General features: G+C 42.4%; 2 protein-coding genes across 2 annotated transcripts in view; one reads left to right on the top strand and one right to left on the bottom strand.

The window, feature by feature from the left end:
* The window catches only part of T265_08355 (hypothetical protein), a gene marked incomplete at both ends in the record, with an annotated part of 85,433 nt that overhangs the window by 22,791 nt on the left and 48,114 nt on the right, over positions 1-14,528 (bottom strand). The window lies entirely within an intron of this gene.
* Positions 11,528-14,528, top strand: part of T265_14545 (hypothetical protein) — a gene marked incomplete at both ends in the record, with an annotated part of 20,531 nt that continues 17,530 nt past the window's right edge. Inside the window, one exon of the mRNA XM_009174141.1 lies at positions 11,528-11,647. Coding sequence (XP_009172405.1) covers positions 11,528-11,647 — 120 coding nt within the window. The remainder of the gene's footprint in view (positions 11,648-14,528) is intronic.

The following is a 14,528-nucleotide window of genomic DNA, read 5'->3' as shown; positions in this document are numbered from 1 at the left end:
GTCAGCTTCTGTTGGCCGAACGGTTAGAAGTTCAGACTAATAGTCGGGAGATCGCGGGTTGGAAACTCCATGGCGTTTCTCTAGGTGCGTACTGCTAACGAATTCCAATAAGGATAAACCAGGTGTGCAGTGGTTGACGGCCTTTCAGTATAGATTGGTTTCAATTACAGGACTGAATTCCTATGGAAAAAAATTAAAAAGAACCGAATAGGTTTCAAGGAAATTTCAGACCTTGAAACCAGACTTATTGCATGATCAAACCATCAGATCCCATCTCGGTAGAATTTTGAAAGTCCTCGATATGACTGATTCCTTTAGGAATACACTTTTGGTTCTGTCCAGTTTATTGTTGTGTATACTTCGACGCGCACACACGATGAATTCATAATTCAAAAAAGACTGTCATAAGGAAACTATTCACAAGGTTGCTGAAAACTCATCGTTGCAAATAAGCATATCTCTCAAAAGGACTTGTTGGACCTCGGTTTACTCAAATCTCTACCGTTTTCAACTCAAGGAGGTTACGAGGACATCAGTAAGAAAATCAATTTCAATAACGCACTGCTAATGGTCATAATATAACTCTAAATTATTTCCATTTTTGAGTTTTTAGGACTGGGTGGCGAAAATGCGTCAAGGATACAAATTAGCGTCTCAATGACTGCGCAAAGGCGAAAAAGTTTGATTTGATTTGATTTGATATCTCCAATATGTGTACTCAAATTTACCCCTAGCATTCCAGTTAACCACAAAAGTTCTTTACAGAGTTGGTATCGGTTTGTGTCTAATTTAGTCAAAATGAACTAACTTAACCTGCGGTGTTCCGGAATAGGTGATTACAGGTAGGTGCACTTTCGAAGAACACGTCAAACCGAGGACCCACAGTCCAAAAACTGCGGAGTTGATGGACCGCTGTCTTTTACATCCTTGATGAATGCGCTTTCGGTGCGCACGCTTTTGATGAGGGCACCCATTTCTGCCGTGGACTTGCCTGCACTTTACTGCATCAGCTGAGTGGGCGGACAGGGGACAAAGATACCACCATACACTGCTTCTGCTCTACAGCGCTCATATAAAAAACTGACACACAAAGTCACGTGACTCATTAGTCACAGCATGGGATATACTGGCACCAAACTGACGCAGGTTCATACGGACAAGTTCGGGCTTCTGAAGAAATTTTTTGCGAACTCCGAAATGCGGTCTTGTTCTCACTAATCAGCAATTTGTCCAAAAAACTTATTCCCCTGCTCCCTATGCTGCTGTAAGCCTCGGGTTTTAACTGTCAAAGGGAAAGTGTACAAGGGAGTTTTCATCCATCAAACATCCAAGCTGCAATGTTATGGGTAATAAGTTTCAACCAAAACCTTTTCTACAAAAAAGGCTATTCCGTGCCGAAAAACTGACACCCTTATTACACATTGGTTCCATCTATGTTGAAGATCATTGTTAGCGTTGATTTCGAAAATCTCCAGGGACGTATGACCTCAATGCAAGTGCGNCTCAATGCAAGTGCGTATCATTGTTCTTGAACCATATCCTGATTGTTGCTATCACGAGCCTCTTCACTGTATGGGAAAACTTCTGTCTTCATATCCAGCACACAGTGTCTGTGGTAATTTGAAGGAGTGAAGAAATTCGTTCATCCAAAATTCCGTAGTTTTGTCAATCCTCTCAGATCGTTGGCCTTGAACAAGACGGATCGACAAGTCGTCACTCAATGAGGCAGTCATTAAGTCCCCACGTGGTCAGCTTCTGTTGGCCGAACGGTTAGAAGTTCAGACTAATAGTCGGGAGATCGCGGGTTGGAAACTCCATGGCGTTTCTCTAGGTGCGTACTGCTAACGAATTCCAATAAGGATAAACCAGGTGTGCAGTGGTTGACGGCCTTTCAGTATAGATTGGTTTCAATTACAGGACTGAATTCCTATGGAAAAAAATTAAAAAGAACCGAATAGGTTTCAAGGAAATTTCAGACCTTGAAACCAGACTTATTGCATGATCAAACCATCAGATCCCATCTCGGTAGAATTTTGAAAGTCCTCGATATGACTGATTCCTTTAGGAATACACTTTTGGTTCTGTCCAGTTTATTGTTGTGTATACTTCGACGCGCACACACGATGAATTCATAATTCAAAAAAGACTGTCATAAGGAAACTATTCACAAGGTTGCTGAAAACTCATCGTTGCAAATAAGCATATCTCTCAAAAGGACTTGTTGGACCTCGGTTTACTCAAATCTCTACCGTTTTCAACTCAAGGAGGTTACGAGGACAACAGTAAGAAAATCAATTTCAATAACGCACTGCTAATGATCATAATATAACTCTAAATTATTTCCATTTTTGAGTTTTTAGGACTGGGTGGCGAAAATGCGTCAAGGATACAAATTAGCGTCTCAATGACTGCGCAAAGGCGAAAAAGTAAACCTTAAATCTCTAATCTCACAATTACTATTTGGTATGGGTGAAACTTACATTATGCCAAATCAAGCCTAGGGTCTAATTCTTCTGGTTCGGTCCATTTGATGATCCCTCTTGAACGTCATTTGAACTTTTCGTTCGTCTGTGGATGAGCTAATGCTAAGATAGTTGTTTAAGGGGGATGCTGTGACCCTTGTTCGGGTTGGGATTTCCACCCCTAGCCCCCAGGTTTGCTAATAATTCTACGTGGATTGACAACCACACGGTCACTTGTCAACTCGGCTTATCTATGACTGCTTTCCATACGCTCGCCAGTTCCACACCCTCGATTCCATTCACACTGCGATGCTTGGTAATTTCCACCGCCTCGGCTATCAGCCGCTGTAGTGTGAATTACAGTTCCCGTCTTAAAACCTCCAGGTTCACCAGATCTATTCTATGTCCCGTGTCTAAGGCATATACCGCCATCTTGAAGTATTTGACTAGCGTTTGGTATTATTCTGCATTTCATGGTGGTTTGTTTATTCTTCTTCTATGCTCGCCAATTCTGGCGTGCTATTCCCTGGCAATCTGTCCTATGTAGACCTTAGTGCAATCGTTGCAGTTAATTTTATACACACATCCCAATGGGCTGTTGACGGATTTTCAACAACTCTATGAGTAGTGCATTACGATTATATCTTGGCACTAGCTCATCCGCACAGAAGGACAGAAAGTTCAAACGACTTTCAAGAGGGATCATCAAATGGACCGAACTAGAAGAACTAGACCCTAGGCTTGACCCAAACACATGTAGTTATCTCCATCGGCCCAACATTTCTTCACCTACCCTAATACACAATAATTCCTGGGCCGACACCCAACAGAGATTTAGCTTGACTTAGCTGATTGATCCTCCTTCCGCCTTAAAACTCGACCTACCTCGGAACCTAGTCAATTGGCCTGACGAGGCTTTGTGTCAAAAGCGAAAGTTGCCCAGCAATGAATCTACCGACTGCCACAAGACTTATTCGGAAACGATGACTACTCAGTCGGTTCCAAGTATTTTTCATCTTATTGAACAAGTAAATTATTTTTACGTCGAGTTTAGTGTTACGTTTTTCAGCTACTCCTGGGTTTTTGTCCCAGAATAGACGGGTAAATCTCTTTCGTTGCCTGTGTTCCACAGGTTTTGAAAGCTAAATGTTCCAAAATGTATCATGGCATGAAGTGATAGGCTGCTATTCCCGACCGATTTCACCACACGGTCCTCTAAGCCAGGCCATCTCCAAAAAGAGTTCACAGCCAGCGTTCCTCATCAGATTATTTTTGCGAACTTTCCTGTCTCTTAAGAAATGACTATGTACCTAAATGCAGCTTTCAATTTTGTCTTCTGGGAGGCAGCATATCCATCCACCCCCCACCTATTGGAAACGACAACAAAAACACGAAGGACTGTGTGATGACTTGGATGCCTGAAAGTTTTAGACTCAAGCCTATATACCGCCCACAACTCGACGAAACCCAGAAGGATAAATTCAAACACAAAATTCTATAGCTCCTAATTGATGAATATCGATCCTACTCTTGTAATGCGTCAGTTTATCCGCTTAACTGCTGCTGTACTGACGCACAGGCGCTGATAATTGTGGTACAGCTGGTCATCGTATATGGTTTATGCACCACTTACTGGTTTAATGGACGCTGTTGTATATGCCAGTTTGGACAGAATTTAAAAAACTAGACCACTAGTAATTGCCGACACTAGGCTTACATGTCAAATGGTGAATGGTAAGGAGACAGAGACATGGTGCGAAAAAAGTCTATAATAAAAAGACACTCAACAACAGTACACTCATGCCTACAAATGGAGGTGAATTAAACACATCTGGTTATCTTGCTGATGTACATCACCGTTAGCAGGATCGAANGTGGCCTTGTTGATGTACATCACCGTTAGCAGGATCGAATCAGTATTCTTCGCGAACTCCAGCAAAAATTAGGCCCATGGATAACGACATATTTAGCTCAGCTAGAAAATCTGTCCCTTACTCCACTTACTTGAGACAGATTCCTGTGGTTCATAGTCAGGACAGAAAGTTTCAGCCGTGCCAGAGTTTCTTGTTCCCTACTATCAATGTTGGTGAAAGTGCAAGGTTTGCATACCAGTGCTGCCCCAAAAGAACAACTTTGATCGCATTAAATAAGTGTTTGAATTTCAGGGAAGAGAGGAAGAGCTTTACCTCACTTGAGTCGTATGCTCAATCACACAGGTCTTTGCAACTTGATTCGTTCTTTTTTGAAGAACAGAGAAAAACTAAAAACTGGCTAAACCAGCAGCACTTCGGTAATGTTGACGACTTTTGTGAGTGAACATTCATGGGCCATCCCGAATCAGTGTATTTACTCAACAGTCACCATGTTTGTTCGATGGTAATCGGAGATTTCTAAAACTCCGCTGAATCATTCAGTCATGACATTTTATGATAAGTGACGAACTCGTCTATTGAGTCACGCTAGATAAACCCTGAGCCCTCAAGCAAGGTGAACTTCATGGTTAGGTTAGACAACGGACCCTGGGACCTAGGCCTCATAGGGGCGACAGGCGAGAAACGGGTTGGTCTTGATGATTCTTGTCGACTGATAGGAATTCCGCTTCATCTTCCCCTACTTGATTCACAAAATATCAGGTAGCTGAAATTCAACCACATAACTGGATTCAAAGGTGGCATTCAGATTTTTCTGAAGGCTCAGTGAAACGTCGGTCTCTTACTTTGTTCTCAGTGTTTCCACTGTCCTTGAAATTCTGTCTATAAACTACGGACCCCTACTCAAAACACACGCGTAGTGCAGCTCATCCATCTGAGTTGAAGGTGAAATCTAAAGAGTGCCATAGCTGGCGTCATGTTGGTATTTGAGGAGCAGAGATTTACCTGGAGAAGAAAAAGGCACACAAAAATCTTTGGTTGAATTTTTTGGGGGGAGGGTGTACTTTCTGTGAAGGAGTTTGCTCGTGGACTATTTTATTCAGAAAGAATAAAGTGAGTTTTTCACAAAGGAAGCTACTCACAAGGTTGCTGAAAATTCTTCGACAACCCACGACCGGTTTCGCCCTTCTTGGGGCTCTTCAGGTTGATAGAAATCCGGGGACCGTATCCTCTAAGTGTTTAATGATTTTGTTTGCCACCAGTCGCTCAAGAACTTTGGAGATCACTGGCAACAGAGTCACCGGCCGGTAATTTGACACGACCGAACGATTGCCGGCCGGTGATAGAAATCCGGGGACCGTATCTACCTGATGAGCTTCAAAAGGGGTGAAACTGGTCGTGGGCTGCCGAAGAGTTTTTAGCAACCTTGTGAGCAGTTTCCTTTATGAAAATATACTGCGATATCTCGAACATGAGGCGGCCTGTGTGCAGCACATTCAGTCGTAGAATATCATAAACGAGAGATTCAGTTGAGTCGCTCGTCTAAACCGCACTGATTTGCAAATGAGTGTATTTCTCGAAAGTGAGTCTTTCTTGGAAAAAGGTTGGTTCATACGATTTCAGGAATGCTGCTTTTACCATAAAATAGAGTTTGAATTTGAAAGCAAATGAGAATTTGATTGTAGCTTTTGGAAGTGGGCCTAGCCACTTCATTCTTTGTAATCTCTAAACTGGGTTGTGTTGTTTTCTGTCAAAGCCATCTGGTTTGTGTTGCATGTGCGAGATTATCAACTGTAGATAATGAAGATTCCTCTATATCATTCTTGAGTTGAAATCAATTTTGAAACTCCTTTTACGTTCTACAATCTATGTTCTACTCCAAATGCTTGTGCTTAACGCTGAAACACTAAGTTTTGAACTTACGGTGAAAGACACAAACATATGCAGTCCTATTTTCCATGAGGGTGTATATGACTACCATTCAATATTGAACCTCTGTGACCTGAGTTCCAGGTGGCAGTGGCAGTGGCAGTTCTCCGAATTCCAGAGAGACTCAGATAACCCGACGCATTCCAGATCATTCGATTGGAATTTGTGACGCCGGCTGACAATACCTGTCCGAGAGGATTTGATCGATTGGAAGAATGGACGGCAGTTAGGTTGAAAATTTTTACTTTTTTTTACTTTACGCCGGTCTTCTGGGGTCTCAGCAAAAGTGGACGTTAGTCATGACAAAGTGAGTAGAAGTTGGAATTTTTATTGGAGATTTCTTTCTACGGATGAATTCAGCCTATGCTCTAAACAGCAGTAGACAACTGTACGGAGCTCCTCTGCCTTTCAACATTGATCGTCCTCACTATTTGGACGAAATATCGAATAAGGGCCCTGAAATTTTCCCACACACTTTCAACAGTCGATGAATAGCTGATGAGTGAAACTTTCCTCTTAGTAGTCGTTACTCCTTGTGCCAGTCAAGCAACAGGTGACCGTTATTGAATGATGAGTCCGAGTTAATCGCAATACTGGCTGTACTTTCAAGTGTTCAAACTACCACCCGAGACTCCGTAGACTCCGCAGACCTTTGTGAGGTACACGCTACTGGAGATTTCCATTAATAATAAAACAATAGTACCGTGCTCATCGGCCTTTCAGCACAGATTGGCTTTACTAACAGGGTACCATCTCTAGAAGACGATATTGCATTGCAGTTTTTCAGTGTAAGGATGTAGCACCCATTCTGGAGTACTTGGCACACGAGGACCTTGTTTACTTCTTATTTTTCTAGGATTGTATGAAAAATTATAGTGTCAGCTCTCGTGGAAGCATACAAGCCGAAGTACACCTCACTCGAGGAATCCTGGTTGATGAACGTCAATAAAACTAATGCCTTTGCTCGATGCGACCTCTTTTATCTAAGTTTTTGTGGGATCACTTATCCCACAGATACAAGGTCACTCGCGATCTCAGTAAACAGAGTTACGTCGGTAACATGACCCTCTGCGAGGAAAGCTGCTTGGTCTAAATACTACAAAGCCCTCAGGCCTAATCTAAGCTTATATCCAGAATATAATCGAATGCAAGACCCATCACTACCGTGTACGATTGCAAGGTCGTCTCCCGGGTTTGGAGACCCGCTTTCCTTCCCTGTAGTACTACCATCAAACGAGTGGTTTTTACGTTTTTTTGACAAGCGCTCGTCTACACGAACAACTCATACAACAGTGTCACTTTGTCGACCTGCAGAGTTAGGAGCGAGAGGACTTTGTTTTGCCTTTATGCAGATCTTTTAAGGACGTCGCTGAAGAAAAACAGTTAAGAAAAGAGACTGCATTTTGTTTGTGTTATTCAACTTTATCAGATTCCCTTCCCAATAACCCGGCGGGAAAAACATCCTGTTCGTGGTGACCTTATTAAACCGTCCGCACTCAGTGAATCATAGGGTTTTTAAACTCTTAGCAGAAATTCCAAACGAACTTGCTCAAACCTCCTGGCAATAACCTCCACATTATCATGTGGAAACACGTGGGAACGCTTGAAATGCTCACGTACCACATAAGCTGAGCTGACATGTGGCCGTCTGCAGTTGTCAGTCATCTAACGAATAAAACCTCCGTGGAATGGAAATCACTTGGCCTTCCCAAGCTTACGGGTATTCATAACACTCACCTGCACATACCGACAAAACTTGCAACACCTTCGTTGACCCAGCTTGTAAGTGAAAAGAAATTTCTCCAACAGGTTGCTCAATCTCTGAAATTCGAACAGCCTTTCGCTTACTTCTGACAATGCTTTTGACCAACTAATTTACAAACTTTCCCTGTCTCTTCCTAATTAAACGAAGAAACTCCTGTTGCATGACCGAGAATTTCACTAAGTGTAACCTGTGATCGGTATAAGTAGTCTGGCTCTTCTTTCGTGCTAATGTTCTTTAAAAAAAATTTGCATATGCGGAATTCACGAAAGCTTCCATTTCTTCCTCTCTTTCATAATAACATGCCGCAAATTGGTAAGATTTGCGTTTTTTTTTGTATAAACGATTCGATATCTTGGTTGAGTACCTAAGCCAAAATTCAAAAAGCCGGCTCTGTTTTCAGCTAACCAACACCACGCTATCAAACTGATCAAGAGTAAAGGAAGGAATTCGATTTATTGTGGTTATGCAACCCCTGCATGAAGCGGTCCAAGTGAAGTTGAAGAACTCAACTAAGAAAGCAGTTATGAAGTGGAAAACTCTTTTTCAAATTAAGGTGGTTTGGGCGGAAAAAGCAAATGAAGCTCAAGCTTACCATTCGTTTATTATAAACTCCAACCAAGAGTGTTGCACAAGGGCCGGCTTGTTTCGTTTGGGTCGATATCAAAACGTTTATTTCTGGTGAAAAATACCCTTTGTCGTTTTGATCCTTTTGGAGCCCAGCTTGTAGGCATAGTCTTTTGACTTTCAACAAAAATATTCGTGAACTGTGCGCGCTTCGTAAGAGCAGTTTCAAAAGTGTCCATAATCTGCGGCTAATTTATCCACTCCAGTCCATTTTGTTCTCGTGCTTGCCTAATCTTCAAGATCACATTATTCAATGACTGACATCGAATTCTCTATTTTTTTATCCGATGCAGAATCTATCGACGCATGTCCAGCTGCTCAAACCTTCTCATTCCACCAAATGTACTTTTGATGCTAAAAGTGAGTTCATTTTGGAAAAGTTTTTGTCACTTGTGCGGGAACGCCCATTTCTCCATGCTCTGTTTGCTCTAATTCTGGGAACGGAGTGTTTGATATCCATACAAACACCACAGAAGGGAGTTGGAAGTTGTGACCGCTAACCTGAAGAGATGCCTCCAAGAAAGATGCAGTCTAGTTTTCCCGATTGGGAATTATCTGGCTTACATATATAAACTTGTAATAAAAAACAAAGTGCAAGTGTTTGATTCCTTGGAACGCAAGATAATGAATGCTCTTGTTATTTTTCGGTCACCTTTGCCCCCTAGAAACCCTCACAAAACGGAAGCAATTTTTCAACCTTTCGCGATAGGTTGCTGGGTCTGTTAGTAGTACTGTTTCAAGGATTGATAGCTGCGGATTAGTGCCAAACACGAATGCGTGCGACCGCTCAACTTATCTAATGTCATTTTTCTGTCAGAACATGACCTGACCTGACCTGGGTCGTCGTTTGAAGCATTATGCAAACCATTCACATTGCCCAAGCTTGAACGCTATCGACTGATCAGACCTGGTAATGCAGGAGCATCCATTTCGCCTTAGTGGAATGATGGTAACACACTCGCCTCGCATTCTGGATGTCCGGAGTTCGAACGCGGCATGGGGCAAAATATATGTGATGATAATTCGCACCAACAAGAGCAAACTCAAACCCACTGCTCTCACTTTGTTAGGGACCCATCAGAATAAATGGGACGGGGCGCGGAGAGGATTTTCCACACCAGAGTGACCTGAGCGCAAATTCTACAAGTCCCACAACCGACAACTCACCTAATTCTCATAGGACGATAACTTCTTTGCAGTACATATAAGATAGAAAGGACGATTTTGTTACATTCATAACTGTCGACATTGTCGGTCGGATTTTTTCTCTCAAAAGAGGGTTTAAGTATTCTGCAATTCGTCATGATATCAGGCAATACTGTCGGGAAAGGCAGACTGTCTTGGAATTGGGGGAAGTCAAACCACCAAGATACCATGACAATTACAAATCAACCAAACTTGCATCTACTGCAGATTGAACCGAAATATGTAGATAATCCAGAGGTTTCTTTGAAGTTGGAATTGCCGATTTTACGGCTCTTCTAAACATTCAGCTGGATTAAGTTAGTCTACCAAATGCGCCTCCCTAGTGACGCATCCGAAATAACAAAGTGGAATGCAGAAGTCACCCAGGCATTACACATGTAGAGGGGAAGTTAATTTTATTCGAAAAAAGCTGGTTTCAGACTTCAAACCGATCAATTTGGGGCTACGCACTAGTCACAAAGACCGCAGATAGCGGAATATTTAGTAGCACCATCTGCTACCGTAACCAACCAATATTCCGTCTCGTGAACATGTCGGTGGACTAAACAACTTGTCATCCTTACCCCAAAGGGTACACGATCATACTGAGTGTGCGGAGTGCAGGTTTTTGTAGGCCCAAAATTAGGTCAAAACCCACCAGGAGACAGAACGATCATGCCTGCACTTAATGAGGCTACATCAATAAGATTTACAAGTGCGTCAAAGCCAAATATCCGGAGAAGAACTATATATATACTAATGCATATATCTATATAGTATATGTCAGCAACGTCGACAGTTTTCCAGAAAATGATACTAAACAGGGACGGTCATCCTATTGGAACTTGAGGAAATCTCATTGTTGTACCGCACAATACTCTAAGAGATATCAGGAGGCGAAAGATGTTTTTTGCCATTATAGTTGCCCTCCTCTTATGACAAATCTATAAGAGCATCGTCAGGCGAGATATAGTATAAAATACGCCACTTTCTGGTCTAATCAGGTCTAATCACGGGGACTGAAGAAGCGAGAAACTCAAGTTAACTTGACTCTTACTGTAGTGAAGAATGCGCACCGCCTGTTGTGTGCCTAGTCCAGTGTTTGAAATCTGGACCTGCATACAAGTCATTTGAATATCATGGTGTTTTCCTCTGCTTGGATTTTCAATTTCTGATCCTGAAAACTGCTCCACCGTCAACGATAAAAAATGCATGTTAGTTTAAATAAGGCCTAACAAATAGCACTGGCTTAGTCACGATCATCACCTGACGCATTCAGAGCAAATACACACCGCCGACTAGACGGATGGTAGACTACCAGTCCAACTTCCGGAGTTTGAACCCCAGGTGGACACCTTCCCATTGGTCTTATGTCCTCGTCCCGATAATCTCTGTGCAAGTTATTTCACGTGGAAGACCAGATTCAAAACTTCTACTGTGAGTATTCTCTATGAAGAGAATGACAAACTCATCAGTGAAGAGAAAATCTGCTTTGTGCCTTCGGCATGGATTTATTAGTGCTCACTTTAGGTCAACCGGTCTTCTACAACCAGTCATTTTGTCTCATGAATAATGGTACTTTGCAGACGTGCTCGGTGTTCAACGCTATATTACATAACACTGCATAAAGTATGAATCTTGTGATGCTGTCTACATTCTACTCGTTCTTACCTTTGATTTTATCCTTACAGGCGGGGCTTGATTCGTGGTCCTTCGATGTGTTCGCACTGAATGAGGCGAGTGAGAATCATGCTCTGAAATTCGTCGCCTTTGAACTCTTGCACAAGTACAATCTGATCAATAAATTCCAAGTAAGTTTCCTCGTAAAACTGAGACCTCATCAGCCTCATTTTTTGTGCTTAAGATAGTGACTGTAAGTCCCTAAATTAATTTTATCCATCCACTGAAGTTTCACCGTATCTATGCATAAAATTGTTACTACTGCCTGCTAAAATCCAAGCCTGCCCTGAATGTTATGGAGGTAAAACGTCCGGTTCCTGGGCAGGATTGGAAAGAGAACAGATGATCCAAGTCAAAAGGAATCATTTCAGCATCCGATGGTTTGTACTCTTAACTGAGTATAGCTTATAAAGTTTTATTCAGGGTATTTTAGTAGGCTTGAATTAAGGCTATGAGAGAATGAATAACCGCAAATCGATAAAAGCATGTCCAAACCGTGCGGGATCTAGGCACCTAGTTCGACCAGTTCTGCTTGTGTTTTGACACTGTTCATGTATGATAAAGTGAACTAAAACATAGCATGATCCCACCAGTTGCTGCGAGGACAATCCTACCCAGCAACAAGTTTGACACTTCCATCCACACCAGATATGGCAGTACGTAATCACTAAATCCAGATTCACCCCATACCCCAAAATCACCAGCACAGTTCTGTTGGCAGGCATTTTCACTGGATTAGACAAAGACGCCCTGATTAAATCAGGTTTATGGTAGTCATCAATAAAAAAGACATGCGATATTTAGTAAAATCAATATAAAATCTTCATTCATCACCTGGTTTCTGGTTAAAAGTCTGCCAAATGCAAGAACCCTTAGAAAGCAAATTTCTCATCAAAGCCTTCGAGATTTCCACTGCTCTATGACTTTGCTGCACGGTGCTTTCTCGAGCCGAAAGCTTGGAATGCGCTTGTTGTTTTTTCACTCCTCACGGCAAATATTGATTTTATGAAGTTCGGTACAGCCTCTGGAGTGGGCCCCCATAAACAGAGAAAGTGGAGGTATGGCTCACGCATATGGTGTGCCACTAGGGGACACATCTTCCTGTTTACAGTGAACGACTCGGTACTTGATCCAGTTACGTCAACGACCAAGATGCTACGACCTGTGTTAGATCACGGAAAGTAGAGTGATGAAGTCTTCGAGGCAGCCAGTAAGTCAAAGCGCCTTGTTGTTCAAGTCGTTGCTGAAACATGTTATGAGTCTTTGAAGTTTAAACGTTACGACTGTGTGTGATGACAATGATCTGCAATATCAGCAATTAGATATAAGCTGGGTTGGACGTTTCCCACCAACGTTACGACTGTGTGTGATGACAATGATCTGCAATATCAGCAATTAGATATAAGCTGGGTTGGACGTTTTCCCACCAGGAAATCACCGCGATACTTTACAACACTGCTGATGAGAGAGACAGATGAACGAAGCAAGAGATATGTTGGGGTGTAACGTGATATTAGGCCAATTTCCTGGTGCACAAAATAAGCTGAACTATTCGATCAGTCGATGCAATTGATGGACCAAACATTTGTGATCTTTATCGCCATCAGTTTGAGCAGCCGCGGCCTGATACCGGCTGCCGTCTAATGATGGCACTGAGACTGCGTTTTTGAACTGGTGGATGTAGCCAACCTGTGGGGGGGAGTTTTAAGTGCTCCAACGCTGGCAGTACCTTATGGACTTTTGTCCTTTCAAAATAAAGAAACGGAGTAAACATAAAGACTCTTCTTTGAATGGAACGGCTGATAATGACACTTGTTTAACAGACAGGATCCACTTGCGGAGCAAGCAACTTTTCGTTCTCCCAATGAATTCAACCTATTCTGCCAAGCCTGTATCCTGCTACAAAACTAATTTGGGTTGCTTTAAGTCGCTGTGGTGGTCATGAAAAATCAAAAGTAACCCCCAATAAACTTGGACACTACTTTCAATAGGCAAAACGGATTTCGTGGTCTCGAAGATTCCTTGCTTAACCAGATTAACTTTCCATAAAAAGAAGATGTACGGACCTCAGCAGACTTTTGCCAAGCGACTGATTTAATGTGGAGAAATTTTGAATGAATCATTTGCAAAAACACGAATACTGATGCACTATGATGAGATTTAGTCAACTCTACTATCACACTACTATTATACGAAAGAATGCTTCATAAAAAGTAGACGCCATACTTAATTGGATTTCGCTACCTTCGCTACCCTGAATGCATAAGTTTTAATGCCACCCAACAATAAAAACCAATCAGAGACAGGAGGAGAAATCCTTCTAACAGTCAGGCTGATATTGGTACCGCTTCGTGCCGTGTGATAAACTACCGATTACATTTTTGAGTCAAAGCAGTCCTGTCTGAATTAGTTTCCCATTACCGGCATTAATCCATCGTCCTATTCTTCCCTTCAGCGAAAAAACATCTCACTGCATCGTTTTCGAAAACGTTTGGTGACAATCGGTGGATTTATTGCTGGGCAACGTTTCGCTTTTGACACAAAACTTCGTCAGGCCAAGTGACTAGGTTCCGAGGTTGGTCGAGATTTAAGGCGGAGGGAGTGAAGCTAAGTTGAGCTAAGCTAAGCTGAGTAAAGCTGAATCTCTGTTGGGTGTCGGCTGAGGGATTTTAGTGTGTTAGAGTGGTTGAACAAGTGCTGGGACGGCGGGGAAACCTACATGTGTTTGGGTCCAGTCTAGGGTCTAGTTCTTCTGGTTCGGTTCATTTGATGATCCCGCTTGAACGTCGTTTGAAATTTTGTCCGTCTGTGGATGAGCTAATGCTAAGATAGTTGTTTAAGGGGGATGCTGTGACCCTTGGTCGGGTTGGAATTTCCACCCCTACCCCCAGTTTTCGCTAATCATTCTACGTGGATTGAAAACCACACAGCCACGTGTCAACTCGGCCTATCTAAGACTACCCTCCATTCTCTCGCCTGTTTCACCCCGTCAATTTTCTTCACGCTGTGATG

Source organism: Opisthorchis viverrini, assembly GCF_000715545.1.
Source record: "Opisthorchis viverrini unplaced genomic scaffold opera_v5_212, whole genome shotgun sequence".
NCBI classification, from domain to species: Eukaryota; Metazoa; Platyhelminthes; class Trematoda; order Opisthorchiida; family Opisthorchiidae; genus Opisthorchis; species Opisthorchis viverrini.
This window is presented reverse-complemented; position numbering and strand designations above follow the sequence as displayed.